Consider the following 14,139-nt stretch of genomic DNA (forward strand, 5'->3'; position numbering starts at 1 on the left):
TTCCACGTCTCGTGCATAAATGAGACAGGCTGACGTGGCGGCAATTAGAGCAAGTTGGAGCAAAACTTTTAAGTGACCTGAACGTACACTGAGAAGATCCAAACTTTACACGTGTAAATTAACGGAGTCACAAGCACAACGACGTTAACTCCCTTCTTTCCCACGTATGAATTCCCTCTTAAATCCGAAATAACAAAACTAACAAAAGACTTTAGAGAAATTAAAATTCAGGTGCTCTCTTCCTTGGTTGCTTCTGTGAGATTAGTCAGTTTCTTTTTTTCTTTCAGCCAAACAAGGCCTTATTTTCTGCGATTAGTGTGAGTCAGATAGAGAGATGTTTGTATTCATGTTTAATTTAAGATTTAAATTTCGAAATTAAAGTTTTGATAAAGAAGTGGAGGGACAATGAAAGCGATGGAGGCGATAGAAGATCTGATCGAGGAAGCGAAACTGCGGACGGTGTGGTGGGCCTTGTGTATATTCGCCGTCTGTTATTGCTTAACTCGTAAGTCTCATCGAAAACTCGGCGTTCCTTGTTTGAATTTTGATTCGTAATTTGTCTGTTAAGATACGTATACATCGTCGTTTTTCAGCTGTCAATTTTAATAGTGTGGTACAATTCGTTGTTATTTTGTGCAGTTTTTTTTTTTCATATTTAGGTTACTGTAGAATCATTTGTTTGAAATTAAGGTTACTATAGATTTTTTTTCTTCTTTTTATTGTTGTAAACTCGAAAATCTAAGTGAACTAAGCTCAATGCTGATGAAGTTCAGAAGACGTATTTTAATAATTTTCATTGCTTGGGGAGTGCTTTTGAATTTCGAAGCCAAAAAAATTCAGAGGACTCATTAGGCTAATTCAATTTTGTTTCTATTAAGGGTTTAATTTATCACTTTTCTTTTAGTTTAATATGTTGCAAATTATTAGGATTAATTTGTTGGATTTTTCTTTTTTTATTATCAATGCAGATACAAGTGCGTCAATGTGGATGAATTTACCCATATCCATACTTATTGTTTGCGGTCTACGAATTCTATCTAATGAGGTGGAATTCTCCTGGAAGGTTAAACGAGCACATCCACAATCTTATTTATCTCAGTTGGAGAAGAAACAGTTGTCTGCCAACGATTCTCGGCTTTCTAATGCACCTTCCCCACCTAGATGGAAGCGGAAAATTGATTCTCCTATTGTGGAGGCTGCAATAAATGATTTTATAGATAAAATTTTGAAAGATTTTGTTGTTGATTTATGGTATTCAGAAATTACTCCAGATAAGGAGGTTCCTGAGCTAATGCGAACTATAATCATGGATGCTATCGGTGAAATATCAGGAAGGGTCAAAGAGATAAACCTTGTTGAGATGCTAACAAGGTATATATAAATCTTTTTTAAGAGAAGAAGTAAAAAATTTGTGAGTCTACGAACTTTTGATCGCTGTAATTAGTGGATACTTAAATAACATGATCTAATTATTGTTGTTATGTTTCAGTGATATAGTAGATTTAATAGGTGAACAGTTGGTTCTTTTTAGAAGAAACCAAGCTGCTATTGGTGTTGATGTTATGGGAGTGCTGTCCTCTGAGGAGCGGGATGAAAGGTTGAAACATCATCTTATGGTATCTAAGGAGCTTCATCCGGCATTGATATCTCCTGAGAGTGAGTACAAGGTCTGAGTGGAGAGTTCTCTTGAAATCTCAGTTTTATCTCAACTATAATCTTTGCATTCCCTTCTAATTTTAAACTGTATTTTAGGTTCTTCAACGGATAGCTAGTGGAGTGCTAGCTTTGGTGCTAAGACAGCGAGAAGCTCAATGCCCCATTGTTCGAACGATTGCCAGGGAGCTTGTAACTTGTTTGGTGTTGCAACATATTATGAATTTAGCTAGCCCAGAGTATGTTTGTTAATTATTCTTGTTCCTTTTTATTCAATATTTTGCAGCTTTAATATTTTATTTTATATTTGGTTTGGTGGCAAAGTGTTTAATTTTTCGTGATCGGTAATATGGTTTTCCACATAGTTATGCTTGAAGAGTGGACAACTATATCATTAGTGTATGTGTTGGAGAGATTAGATTGAGAATTATTTAGATTTCAGTTCTTTCAAGGCGTAAGAACAACTGTATGTAAATTTTATTTGAATCTTATGAAAGACTAGTAAATTAAACAAGCACATTTAGGGGTGTACACAGTTTGAAAACTTTTTTAAACCAAATTGAAAAAAATGGTTTAGAAAATTTTTAAACCAAACCAAATCAAACTGGAAAAAACATGATTTAACCGGTTTGGATTACGGTTTGAATATATTAAAATCATTTACTTTTAAATATATATTATTTAACGTAATTAATTAAATTATAATTTTCAAGAATATAATATAAATATATAAAAATAAATGTGAAATACATATATAATATACATGTAAAGAAAATGAAAAAATAAATATGAACAAAATAAGTCTTCCACTTAATTAATTATTGAAAAATTCTGTCAAATATAGTTATATATATGTATTTAAAAAAAATATAGTTTACAATTTGGTTCGGTTTGAAAATTGTTCGAACCGCAATCCAAATTAAAAACTATTTTTAAAAAATTTATCAACCTAAATCAATCTATTTTATAAATCGAACCAAACCAAACCGTAATTTTTAAGCGAATAGTCTGGTTTTAGGGTTTAAACCAAATTATGAACATCTCTGAGCAAATTGACATAGATCATTTTACATTATGACCTCTACGATAGGAATGTTATTGATTATTTATGAGATTAGGTAGGATTGGGAGTACCTGTTGTGGACCTGGACCACATTGATCTAACTTCTTTTTTTCATTTTTTTTAAATGTTGATTTTCAAATTGGACATTTAATTATGAAATAATTTTGATATTGTGGGACATTATTACAACCTCAATAATATTGCATTTATTGTCTTTTAAACAAAGTTTGAATTGATTATTTTACTTAGTTGCAACATCTAACCATCTAATAACATCTCATTGGCCAGGAATATCAATGAATTGATTGAAATCATTTTACTTTCAATTAGAGATGATAACATAGGCAGTCATCAGTCTCCAGGTGGGGTACATAATGGAGATTTTCCATCAAAACAGCATTCTTCTTTGAATAATCAAGGGACAGATATGACTTTGGTTAACTTCAGTGATCAAAGAGAAACATCTTTGGATCACAACAAATACCACGAAGATATGCCTTTGCGTCCTGCTGATTGGGCACAAGTGCTGAAGGCTGTCACTGAAAAAAGAGATGAAGTTCTTACCCCTGAAAATCTTGAGAACATGTGGACAAAGGGAAGAAATTATAAGAGGAAAGAGCAGAAAAGTGTAAAAGGAGGAGTTGAGAACCATGATGCTAAAGGTTCAGGGATAATTAATGCTGTGGCTACAGGAAATATGGGGAAGGAAATGTCTAGCAACAGCACTGAGTCATGTGCTGGAGCACATTATAAAGCTCTGTTACAGCTGACAGTGGGATTAGGTCCTAACACTCAATTAAGTGATGGTAATGAAAATATGACACATTTGCTGCAGAGTTTTGATAAATTGTCATCATTTGATGGAGGGCATGCTGTTGCTGTTTTGGAAGATATTGATGATCTTGGTGCTGATGGAAACAAAAATAAGCTTAAGAGATCCAATAGTACTTCTGCTCTTAAAGTCCTACCCAATGCCAAAAAGGCTTTTACCGGAGATAGTGGGGGGCCTGTTATTGCTGAATTCTACAGCTCAGATTTTAGCAGGTGTAGGGAAGAATCTAGGGTTATGAATGCCTCTGATATAGTAGTCCGGCGTGAGGGACAACATGTTCCTAAGCTTAAGTGTCGGGTGAGCATTACGTTTTTTTAAGATTGTTGTGCACATTAGAAAATGAACCGCTGGTGGAATCCTTGTCTTGTGCATTATTCATGATTAACACTTTCTTCAAATCATGGTTGAATCTTATATCCCTTTTCTTATGTGTGTATAGGTTAAAGGAGCTTATTTTGAGAAACTTGGATCAAAATCTTTCGCTGTTTATTCAATTGCTGTGACAGATTCAGAAAACAGAACTTGGCTTGTGAAAAGAAGGTTTAATTCTTGCCTTGTTCATATTTAAAATATTACTTTTTCCTAATGCATTTTTATGTTTGTTTAATTTTTCTGATAAGCTCAAAGATGTTTTGTTGCAATAGTCTACTTGACTCTTTCTTGTATTCTTTGTCTCATTTCAGATATAGGAATTTCGAACGACTGCATCGACATCTTAAAGAAATCCCTAATTACACTTTACAACTACCTCCCAAAAGGATATTCTCCTCAAGCACTGAGGATGCCTTTGTTCATCAACGTTGTATTCAGCTTGATAGATATCTGCAAGTATTATCAGTTCTTTTCTTTCTGTTCTTCAGAATATTATTTTTTTCCCCTGTTGCTTTAATCTTTGTTGCCTTTATGCAGGATCTCCTATCTATAGCTAATGTTGCTGAACAGCATGAAGTGTGGGATTTTTTAAGTGTTACCTCAAAGGTGTGCATCTTCATGACATTTAGCGCTTTAATTTTAGTTGAACATACCATCACTGACTTGCTGAGTCATATCTGAATTGTGATAATTGCTTTTTTTTTTTTTTTGAAGAATTACTCTTTTGGAAAATCTTCATCAGTGATGAGAACCCTCGCAGGTATGTGTTTGTTATTAGTTGTATTTTAGCTAGCTGTTTGTTTTTTAGAGGTTTTCAAATTGAGTATATTTGGGATGCTTTTTCTGATTTAACCATATGCTTTGCTTCTTCCTATTTGTCGTTTGCTGTTTTTCTGATACTCTACATCTGATCATAACATTGAAGTTCTCCCTCCTACCCCTCATACTTAATTTTATCAGAGTCCAGGAAAGATAGTGCTTTCTTTTTATTTTAGAAATGGTCTGCTTATTAAATTTTAGTATTTCTTCAGTCTTTTCATATGTTCAGCTTGTCACATTTTTTTTTTCCTCTGGCGCTTGATTTCCACTTTTGAATAGAGGCTTGATGCCTGCCTTCTACCTTCTAATATACACTTGTTTATTAGTAAATATGGTCTGCTCCTGATGACTATGTTCTTTGCAATTTTCCTGATAATCTCTCTCTCTCTCTCTCTCTCTCTCTCTCTCTCTGACACACGTACAAGCACAAAGACATGCATGTATGGCTGCTGTGTAAGTATCTTTTGTGATTCTGATTTAGGGGTTGCTACCTCTTTTATGTACTTGTAGAGGCTTGCATGTGTCTCATAGTGGGTGTTCAACTTTGCGTTGTAGAAAGTAGCTGTTTTACTTCTAGCAAATAGCCTTAAATTTTCACCACCAAAAATAAAGTTATCAACTGCTATTATTCTGTGAAATAACTATATTTCAGGAAGTTTTAAATCTCTTGATTTTGGACCCATTGCATCTGAGATTTAATTTTGATTTGGCTGATTTATTCAACAGTATGATCATTCTGACTATCACTCCCATAAAACATTTACCGCTTCTTTGTTTTTTTTTTTTTGGAAATTTACTTATATGAAACAGTCAATGTGGACGATGCTGTGGATGATATTGTACGCCAGTTTAAAGGGGTTTCAGATGGCTTAATGAGGAAAGTTGTCGGTTCATCTCCCAACCCTGATGAAGCCTCTTCCTCATCTAATGGAAACTTTTCATTCAAGGCAGATGAAATAAGTACCCATATTGCAAGTCAAAGTACCTCTGAAACAGTTAATAGCTTTTCTGACCATGAAGAAGGTGATAAAGATGAAAGCTATGGCCATGAGAAAGTCACATCTGGTGCACAGGCTAGTGTTTGGCATTCAGGCAATGAATTGAACTCAAAGGGTGTTCCACCTCGGATAATGAAAAACAGTGAAGATGCTAGAAACCTAAATTTGGCAAAAAGGCATAGTTCAGATGCAAAATCTGAATGGTTTGCCCAGGGTGGATTGCCTGCTGCTAAATTTTCAGCAAATCCTGATCGTTTGAAAGATCCAATTGGAATGCCACCTGAGGTACCATGCATTTCATTGGCATCATTTCCGTTTTACTCGATATATCCTGCAGTACCTAATCTTAATTTTATGTAGCATAAAACTAGTTCTTAGTTGTTTTTCTTTCTTGGATCTGTCATTAGGCTGCTGATTTTTGTTGCTTTACCTTTAACATTGGGCAGAGGTTAAATACAATGTGACTTTGGACAGTGCCATGATTGTCCTCATATTCATTTTCTTCCCTCTCTTATCCCTTTCTGGGGAGGGGAATGGGAGCTGCCGGCTGCAAGGTTGAGAAATTTGCAATCTCAAAAGATAACCATTCAGTGGTAGTTGTTTTATGGTTTTTGGAATGACTATTTTAGTGACATTGAGAGAGACATAGATGCTAACTAGCATTTTATATGGATCATTCTGAAGATACAGTTATGACATTAAAGATTTTGAGTGTAAGAATATAGATGATTAAATGGTGGGGTCATACCAATGATGGTGATTCCAGTAATCATACCAATGATGGTGATTCCAGTAATTATTTGATTAGTTAATTAAGCATATATGATGGTTGCTTTGCTTTAGAGTTAATATTCTTTATTTTTAGTCCTTTCTTCTGTTCTGCCTTCCTTTTATACTCCTTATGGCGATATTTAAATGTTATTTTATTGACTTATTGAAGAGACATTATTTCTGATTGCATATCTGCGGATTAGTAATATTTATTATTGATTTTCATGCAGTGGACTCCATCTAAAGTAAGTGTACCTCTATTAAATCTAGTTGATACAGTTTTTCAGCTGAAGAGAAGAGGCTGGCTAAGGTGGGTAAAGCCTTTTCATATTCCAGATGCTGTAAATTCATTTTTTGGTTTAAAATCTTGATATTCTATCAATGCACACAGCTTATCATGCTTTTTAGATTTAGACTAGTAACTGAATCAAACACAAATCCCTAGCACATCAGAAATCCTAATATCAATAAAAATCAAACAATGAAAGCAAAGCCTAATTGTAATGGAAGTCAAGTGAGACTGTAATAAATCAGGTACAACTTGTCCTATGTCCATATGATGTGTGTTATTTTAGATATAATCACTGTGCTTTTTTATTTTGTTTTTTCATTTTTGTGATTTTTCCAACTAATTTCTTTTTCTTAAACCTCCTCTATGCTTTTTTTTTTTTTTTTGCATTTGTACCTTTTTTTCCTTGTCCTACTATTTCTTGTGTAGAAGCTGTCCTTTCCTTTTGTTTGTGTGGTTTTTGTGTTACTACCTTAATGATCTTTTCAGTATGTGAATGATTATCTGATGTTTCTAGGTTGCTACTGTATATCTCTTGCTAGCACTAAAAGTAGAGTCTTCACAGCATTGAATTTTAACATTTTTAATATCCCATCTATTCTATTCTTTTTGGACTTCTTTTCGTATTGTTTGTTGGAATTATTTTGCATGAACAAATACCTTCAGCAAACCTTCATGTTCTATCTAAACCAATTACTGACCATAACTGGAATTTCTGAGTGCTTCCGTACATGTGCATGAAAAATTATTTGCTCTGGACCTTTTGCCTGCATGCAGTTGCCTTGCCTTTGGTGGTGATATTACAGTATCACATATATTGCAACAAGATCAAGCTTTGATATATCTTGCAACAGTTAATAATTGTTATTTGGGATGGGCTTATTTGTTTGATGCAGAAGACAGGTCTTCTGGATATCAAAGCAAATACTGCAGCTGGTAATGGAAGATGCTATTGACGACTGGCTCTTGAGACAAATTTATTGGCTTCGAAGAGAAGACATTATTGCTCAAGGAATTCGGTGGATTCAAGATGTAAGACTGAACTAATTATAGTGAATTGTCGTTCTACATATAGACTTCAAGTTTTGTTTCATTATTCTAACTATGGCTTCTTTCAGACTCTCTGGCCTGGTGGCATATTTTTTACAAGAGTGGGGATTTTGCAAAGAGAACCTAATGATGCTCAAGCAGACCTGAAATCTTTCCCAGGTTTAAACCAATCTGGTGGCCATAGGGCCACACAGTCAGTCTCCTTTGAGGAACAACTAGAAGCTGCTCGGAGAGCAAGTAATGTCAAGAAATTACTCTTGGGTAAGTTAGTCTTCTCTTTTAAAGACCCACAGTTATTCTCGGTGACTTATTTTGTACTTCAACCTTGATTTTCAGCCTGTGGTAATCCTTGCAAATTTCATTTCTTTGAGATGGCTTTCCTGTTACCAGTATACCTTTTGTTTCCTTCAACTTGTTTCTGAGTTACTATTCCCTACTTGACCATGCAGTGTTTGACGCTGTTCTGTTTTTGAATTCATGCCTTAGGCTTAAGTAGTCTAGACTTCTACACCAATGCTTCTGTAGTGAAGCAAGCTGAAGCAAATTATCTGTTTCCAGTTCGATCAAGAACCTCTTATACTCACTCGATGAAGAGAAACAAACTGTTCAAATTTAGAAATTGGAATGACAATTTTGGTATTGTTATTAGAAGTTATTTGTCAAACCATGATCTTAAGAAGAAATTGAACATGGATGCCAGTGTAAGCAATGTTAATAGAAGTGAGAATTAGAAGTGGTCTGAAATTCAGTGTCATGAAAATATCCTCATGTAACCATCCTGGGAGCATAATTTCTGCATAAATTTGGAACCTCGCACTCTGTTCTTATTAATTTTCTTTGACTTAGCATGATTTGTCTATTGTTGTAAAGATTGGATATAGTCATGGTTCCATTTGGGAAACTGCTTGGCTTCTGAAAACTTTCTATCAATCACTTGACTGGACTTGTAACTCAATGATTTCTTCCCTTTTTGTCAGAGGGAGCTCCAGCTGCATTGGTCAGCTTGATTGGGGCTAAGCAATACAAGCGGTGTGCTAAAGACATATATTATTTCACTCAGGTTAGTTTTCTTACTTGACTTCGCCATCTGCTGCAACAGTTATTTTCTCTCTTTTTCTGTACTTATAAATTGTTTTCCTACTTATTGATGGTCTAATCTGACGTAAATGTTTACTGCAGTCTACTGTATGTGTGAAGCAACTTGCATACGAAATACTTGAACTCATAATCCTGTCCGTATTCCCTGAGTTGCGGGATCTCGTGCTAAATCTTCATGAGAAGATGCGTGTTCCACCTGCATAGAAAAACATTAACTTCACTTAAACGACTTGATCCGGCCATCATGCTTCGGTAAGTATCTTTGATGACAACATTGCATGTGAATATCATAATATAGAGAAGTAAGAATCAGGACTGGTTAGACACATGGAATTTTTTAGGACTGGGGAAATAGTTTGGCTTCTCCCCTTCAATTGTACACAATTGTACATTAGAGCCCTTATAGAAATTAGAAAAGAAAAATGCATGTATGTGAATACTTATGATCACTCAAGCAAACACCCCATTAGACAGGATTTTTGTGTCATGCATAGTCAACAATTATTGATGAGACTATCAATGATATTCTTTCATTATCATTCCTCATTGAGTGGTTTTGAAATGAAGATATTCATTTAAATTGATCATTCATGATTCCGAATAGTTAGATTCCGCATTTTTCCCTATTTATTTTGTGTGATTTGGATCAAATATTACAAAGCAGTCGTTATTCATGATTCCAAATGGTTTGAGATTTTGTTTGATTTAAGATAAGTTGAAAAACAAAGTACAAATAATCATCAACCCCATGTAGAAGAAATTATTTTTCATACCCTTTTTCTTTAATCGATTTTAGGTTCTGCTGATTGAATGAACACAATCAGAATTAAGAAATATATATATATATTTTTAGTATACAATTAAATACACAGATAATGTGCCAACAATTATGGATTCTTAAATACCATTTTGGAATTCTTTGAAACCCCTCATCCTTTATAAAACTATCATGCTACCCCCACAAACTTTTTACAAGAATGAATTCCATCAATGGGGAAAATTCATCAGCTTATTGCAAACATGGATTCTAGTTATATGATAACTTATTTCTAAAATCATTTTGGTCTTCCAATTACACACACAAGGCGGCTCTGAAAACAAAATTTTACAATAGGTTTCCTGTAGCAACCATTGAACATCCCACCATGCTTGTTCTTTCAGTATATATAGCAATAAGAATGTGTCAAGGAAACAAAGCCTGGTTAAGAAGTCCTGTATTTTCAGGAAACCCCAGCATTATGTTAAGATTTTGTAGTGCTTGACCAGAAGCTCCCTTAACAAGATTATCAATCTGCAGATACATTTCAGAGCTTAGTAACATAGATACAAAGTTATAACAGGTATGTTTAAAGACATAAACATAGGGGTGTGAAGGAGCTGACACTTACTACTGATATGATTATTGCTCTTCCGGGAATTCGATCTGGGAAGACATTCATTAAACAATAATTAGAACCTCGAACGTTATGAGTGCGAGGGACAACTCCCTTCTCCAACAACTTTACGAATTCCTCATCCTGCACCAGATGATATGACGATATCAGGGATCCAAAACATCACCATACAGATTAAGTGAAGTGGAGGTGATAGGTAGCATATCAATTAGTCCATCTCCAAACCAAAGTCATTTGGGTGACTTGGATTAACAGAAACAGGCTATCAACTGTTTCAGAAACAAAGTATTCTCGGCAATGATTCAAGCATATTAAAGTGTACATGAGTCTTGACAAAAATTCTTTTAAGAAATATGACAAAAGTTTTTTGTGTACTGTACCTACCGTATGAACCAATAAATTAAGAGATACCTTATAGGAAATCTTTAGTTGCTGGTATAAGTCCTCAACGGTCGCTCCTGGAGCCATTTCCACGTATATAGTTGATTGCATACCACGAATCTGTAAGAAAATTGAAAGAGATCTTTTTGAAGAATAAAGAAAAAAACAAGGCATAAGATTTACTTAAATACACCGGGAGCAACTATTACCATTGGCATTAGGTGAGGGGTGAAACTGACAGTTACTTTTGAATGTGCAGCATCAGATAGTCCTTGTTCAATTTCGGGAACTGCATTTAAAACAGAATCCATCTCACAGACTCAGAACATAATAACATAAATAGAATTTAAGTATGCAGGCTAAGATTCATTCTTTCTTTCTGTCCTTTAAGATGGTGTTAAAGAAATCCCAGAATCTTGTGATCCTAATCTTCCTCATCAAAGCTCACCATGACGATGTCTTGCAACACCATAAGAATAAATGCCTTCAGCTATTTCTGAGTACAAGTTTGCCTCCTTAGCACCACGTCCTACACAATATATCAGACATCAGAAGCTGCTCAGGGACAGTAGCGCAATACTCAAGGAATGCAAAAGGTAATACGTATCACAGAGTTATGGAGATAAATTGAATATAAACGGAAGGTTGAAAAAGAATTCCTACCTGCTCCACTCACACCCGATTTTGCGTCAATAATTATATTTCTATATTGAATCAGATTAGCCTGAAAGCCAAAACAAAGCAGAAAGTCACAAGGCATCCAAACGAAGTTAGTAACAGAAATAGAATGTCACAACACCAAGAGGATAGTAATCATGCAGCAAGTAGAATGGCTTGGCAGAAACTATACAGCCTAAGGTCTAAATCCAGTAGAACAGTTTATACAAGCAAGTTTATCATAATTTTTCTTATTGGTGAAGTAGATTGTATTCTTCTAATATATATTCATTTTCTTAAAATCATGTTTGGCCTTTCAGGAAAAGAAATAAAAAGAAAGGAAACAGAGAAACACATTGCCCCTTAAGATGTACCTGGCAAATTAAAAAAAAAAATTCCAGCCCAACGGCCACTTTTCGCAATGCTTAGAGTTTTAGATCATCAACAAATTATTATTTACTCAATAACAATTAAAAAGGCATAAAAAATTTAAATACAGTGCTATAAACATAAACCTTAATAAGGGGAATGAGAGGAAGTTGAATTGATGTCGGGTAACAACCAGGGTTAGCAACTAGGCGTGCACCTTTTATATCCTCCCTCAAAATCTCTGTCAAACCATATACAGCCTCTTTCTGAAAATTATTAAACCATTTGTACATGGACAATACACGGTGAAAGAAGAGAGAAATTATGACATCTACAGCTGATATTGACATAAAAACAAGAAAAAGGAAAATTACCTGCAAATCTGGGGCAATATGTGGTTGACCATACCATTCTTCATACTCAGAAATATCACGCAGCCTAAAGTCCTAAACATATATAAGATAGTAATTGCCATGAGGAAGAACTATGAAATTGTTTGCAGGTTTTCTGTAACACAGAGAGAGAGAACAAAATATAATAAGATTGCATTCAAAACATACAGCAGAGAGATCAACAATCTTTAAACTCTTGGGAAGGCCTTTAATAATTTCCTGTTCAGAATAAAATATATAAAATCACTCAGTAAATACTCGTCCAAGTTAAGATGGAAAAGTTCATAAGGCTCTGAAAGTATCATTTAAATAGATTAAAAGATGTAAAGGCAACAAGTAAAGACTTGTGTGGTTCCATGAGGCAAACAGCAAAACACAGCATCAACATTAGAAAAATCCGCATCCTTGACGGGAACCATGGTCGGTAAAACCTGCAATCATAAAGGGAGCCATATATCAACAATGGAGGAATATCAAGAAGCTCTATGGCCATTTCAACAGCCATCAAACCATGAAAAGAGCTACTCAGAAATTTGTTCAGCAACTTTAATCACCATTCAAAACAAAATTCTACAATCCAAAGAATCATACTTGTGATATCAAATGAGGAAACACTGATCCAATTGATTGACCAGCTTTTCGATCAGCAGTCATCAGAGTTATACCAAAGTATGGATGGTTTGCAAGAAGTCGCACAATCTGCCGGAAGAACAATAAGTTAGTTGACAACAATTGAAGCTGGCTAAATTTTTTAAGCTCTAATATTGTTGAATAATTCTTTGGAGGAAAAGAAATGTCACTGGTATGTGTGTCCATACCAAACCATAATTCAAGCAACAACTTAACAAGAAAAATTGATAGACAAAAACTTCAGCGGATTAAAAGAGGGGGAAAAAATGCATACAAGTACATGCCATCAAATTGTGCAACTTCATTTAGTTCAACTTCATGCTTAGTCCAAAACAATATTTCCAAATCGGCAAGTTTAAGCTGAAGCACAGTACTTGGATTTGCAACCAAACAAGCAATCGAACAATTGGCCAAACCTATAAGCATGCATGAACTAACCTCAGCACCAGTGTAACCACTGGCACCCAGAAGACCAATGCGAACTTGCTTTTCAGATTTCTGAGACTTTCCATCTTCCGTTTTTGAGCTTTTTGTTGATAGAGTTGCAGACACTCTTATACAAAGCCTCTTTGGTTTCTCGTATTTCTTCAATGCCCTTGGACTCTTAGCTTGATCCTAAATTTCAAGAAAGAACATAAAAAAAACCTTGAAATTTTGCACTAAAATTACCAAATTTGCTTCCTTCACAAGACACAAACCTTCCACAAAGACCCTTGAGATAAGCAAATGGAATTGAAAGTTGCGATGCTCATTTTGCTCCAAACTCTGCACAATTAATTCCAAAATTTGCCTAAAATATTGCTGCTTTTACTTTAAGAAAGTGTAGTTTTCTTTCATTACATATATAATGAAAGATTGAATTGAAGGGCTGAAATGCGGAAATCGGATTCGTTGCGAGAGAATAAAATAAAAAAAAAAGCTGCTTTTGAGTTACGAAAAAAGATCAAGAACTTGTTCTGTTCTGTGCTCAGAGCATAAACTGTAAAACCCTAGAATCTGACTACAGGGCGTTGATAGTTTCCACTGAAATTATTAAAATTTAAAAAATATGGTAAAAACGTGGACAGATCAATACATAATCAGAATTTTTTTAAACTAAAAAAAAAATTGTTAGTTTTGTAGTTAAATTTTAATACAGGGCTAATTTCGTAATTACATTAAAAAGTAACTTGATAATTTATCTTTTATTTAAATAATTAATAATCTAAATTAATAAGTTAAACTAAATTAATAAATGAAGATATTTGGGTTATTATATTAAAAAAGGATAAATCAGTCATTTATGCTTTATACTAAGAGGAAGATATTAATAAAATTGAATAACAAATGATATTTTGGATTTTAAAACTTTATCGCTGAGAAAAAAATAAT

The 14,139-nt window shown here is 34.3% G+C and overlaps 2 protein-coding genes across 2 annotated transcripts; one reads left to right on the plus strand and one right to left on the minus strand.

The window, feature by feature from the left end:
- The first annotated feature begins 204 nt into the window (after window positions 1-204).
- Window positions 205-9,548, plus strand: LOC123227439. The gene is made up of 15 exons (XM_044652232.1): window positions 205-505; window positions 969-1,371; window positions 1,490-1,667; window positions 1,753-1,892; window positions 3,005-3,845; window positions 3,988-4,088; window positions 4,232-4,376; window positions 4,458-4,526; window positions 4,635-4,680; window positions 5,550-6,022; window positions 6,739-6,818; window positions 7,694-7,829; window positions 7,916-8,108; window positions 8,825-8,907; window positions 9,027-9,548. The coding sequence occupies exons 1-15, from the start codon at window positions 406-408 to the stop codon at window positions 9,147-9,149; spliced, it is 3,111 nt and encodes a 1,036-aa protein (XP_044508167.1). The 5' UTR covers window positions 205-405; the 3' UTR covers window positions 9,150-9,548.
- Window positions 9,549-9,860: 312 nt separating this feature from the next.
- On the minus strand, window positions 9,861-13,795 carry LOC123227440 (probable N-acetyl-gamma-glutamyl-phosphate reductase, chloroplastic). Its single transcript, XM_044652233.1, has 13 exons — window positions 13,467-13,795; window positions 13,207-13,383; window positions 12,730-12,837; window positions 12,483-12,569; window positions 12,307-12,357; window positions 12,121-12,192; window positions 11,893-12,012; window positions 11,384-11,444; window positions 11,169-11,249; window positions 10,930-11,009; window positions 10,751-10,840; window positions 10,334-10,462; window positions 9,861-10,236 (listed from the first exon to the last, which is right to left on the minus strand). The coding sequence occupies exons 1-13, from the start codon at window positions 13,518-13,520 to the stop codon at window positions 10,129-10,131; spliced, it is 1,218 nt and encodes a 405-aa protein (XP_044508168.1). The 5' UTR covers window positions 13,521-13,795; the 3' UTR covers window positions 9,861-10,128.
- Window positions 13,796-14,139: the final 344 nt, after the last annotated feature.

Source organism: Mangifera indica, chromosome 10 (genome assembly GCF_011075055.1).
Source record: "Mangifera indica cultivar Alphonso chromosome 10, CATAS_Mindica_2.1, whole genome shotgun sequence".
Classification (NCBI taxonomy): domain Eukaryota; kingdom Viridiplantae; phylum Streptophyta; class Magnoliopsida; order Sapindales; family Anacardiaceae; genus Mangifera; species Mangifera indica.

Bases quoted from the DNA above. Each gene is read 5' to 3' on its own strand.
- LOC123227439 (XM_044652232.1), top strand. From the start codon at position 406: ATGAAAGCGATGGAGGCGATAGAAGATCTGATCGAGGAAGCGAAACTG. The intron at 4,681-5,549 runs GTATGTGTTTGT...TATATGAAACAG, and splicing joins AGTGATGAGAACCCTCGCAG to TCAATGTGGACGATGCTGTG. The intron at 7,830-7,915 runs GTAAGACTGAAC...GGCTTCTTTCAG, and splicing joins GAATTCGGTGGATTCAAGAT to ACTCTCTGGCCTGGTGGCAT.
- LOC123227440 (XM_044652233.1), bottom strand. From the start codon at position 13,520: ATGAGCATCGCAACTTTCAATTCCATTTGCTTATCTCAAGGGTCTTTG. The intron at 13,384-13,466 runs GTTTGTGTCTTG...CTTGAAATTTAG, and splicing joins CTCAAGGGTCTTTGTGGAAG to GATCAAGCTAAGAGTCCAAG. The intron at 12,838-13,206 runs GTTAGTTCATGC...TTCTTCCGGCAG, and splicing joins GTGGTTACACTGGTGCTGAG to ATTGTGCGACTTCTTGCAAA.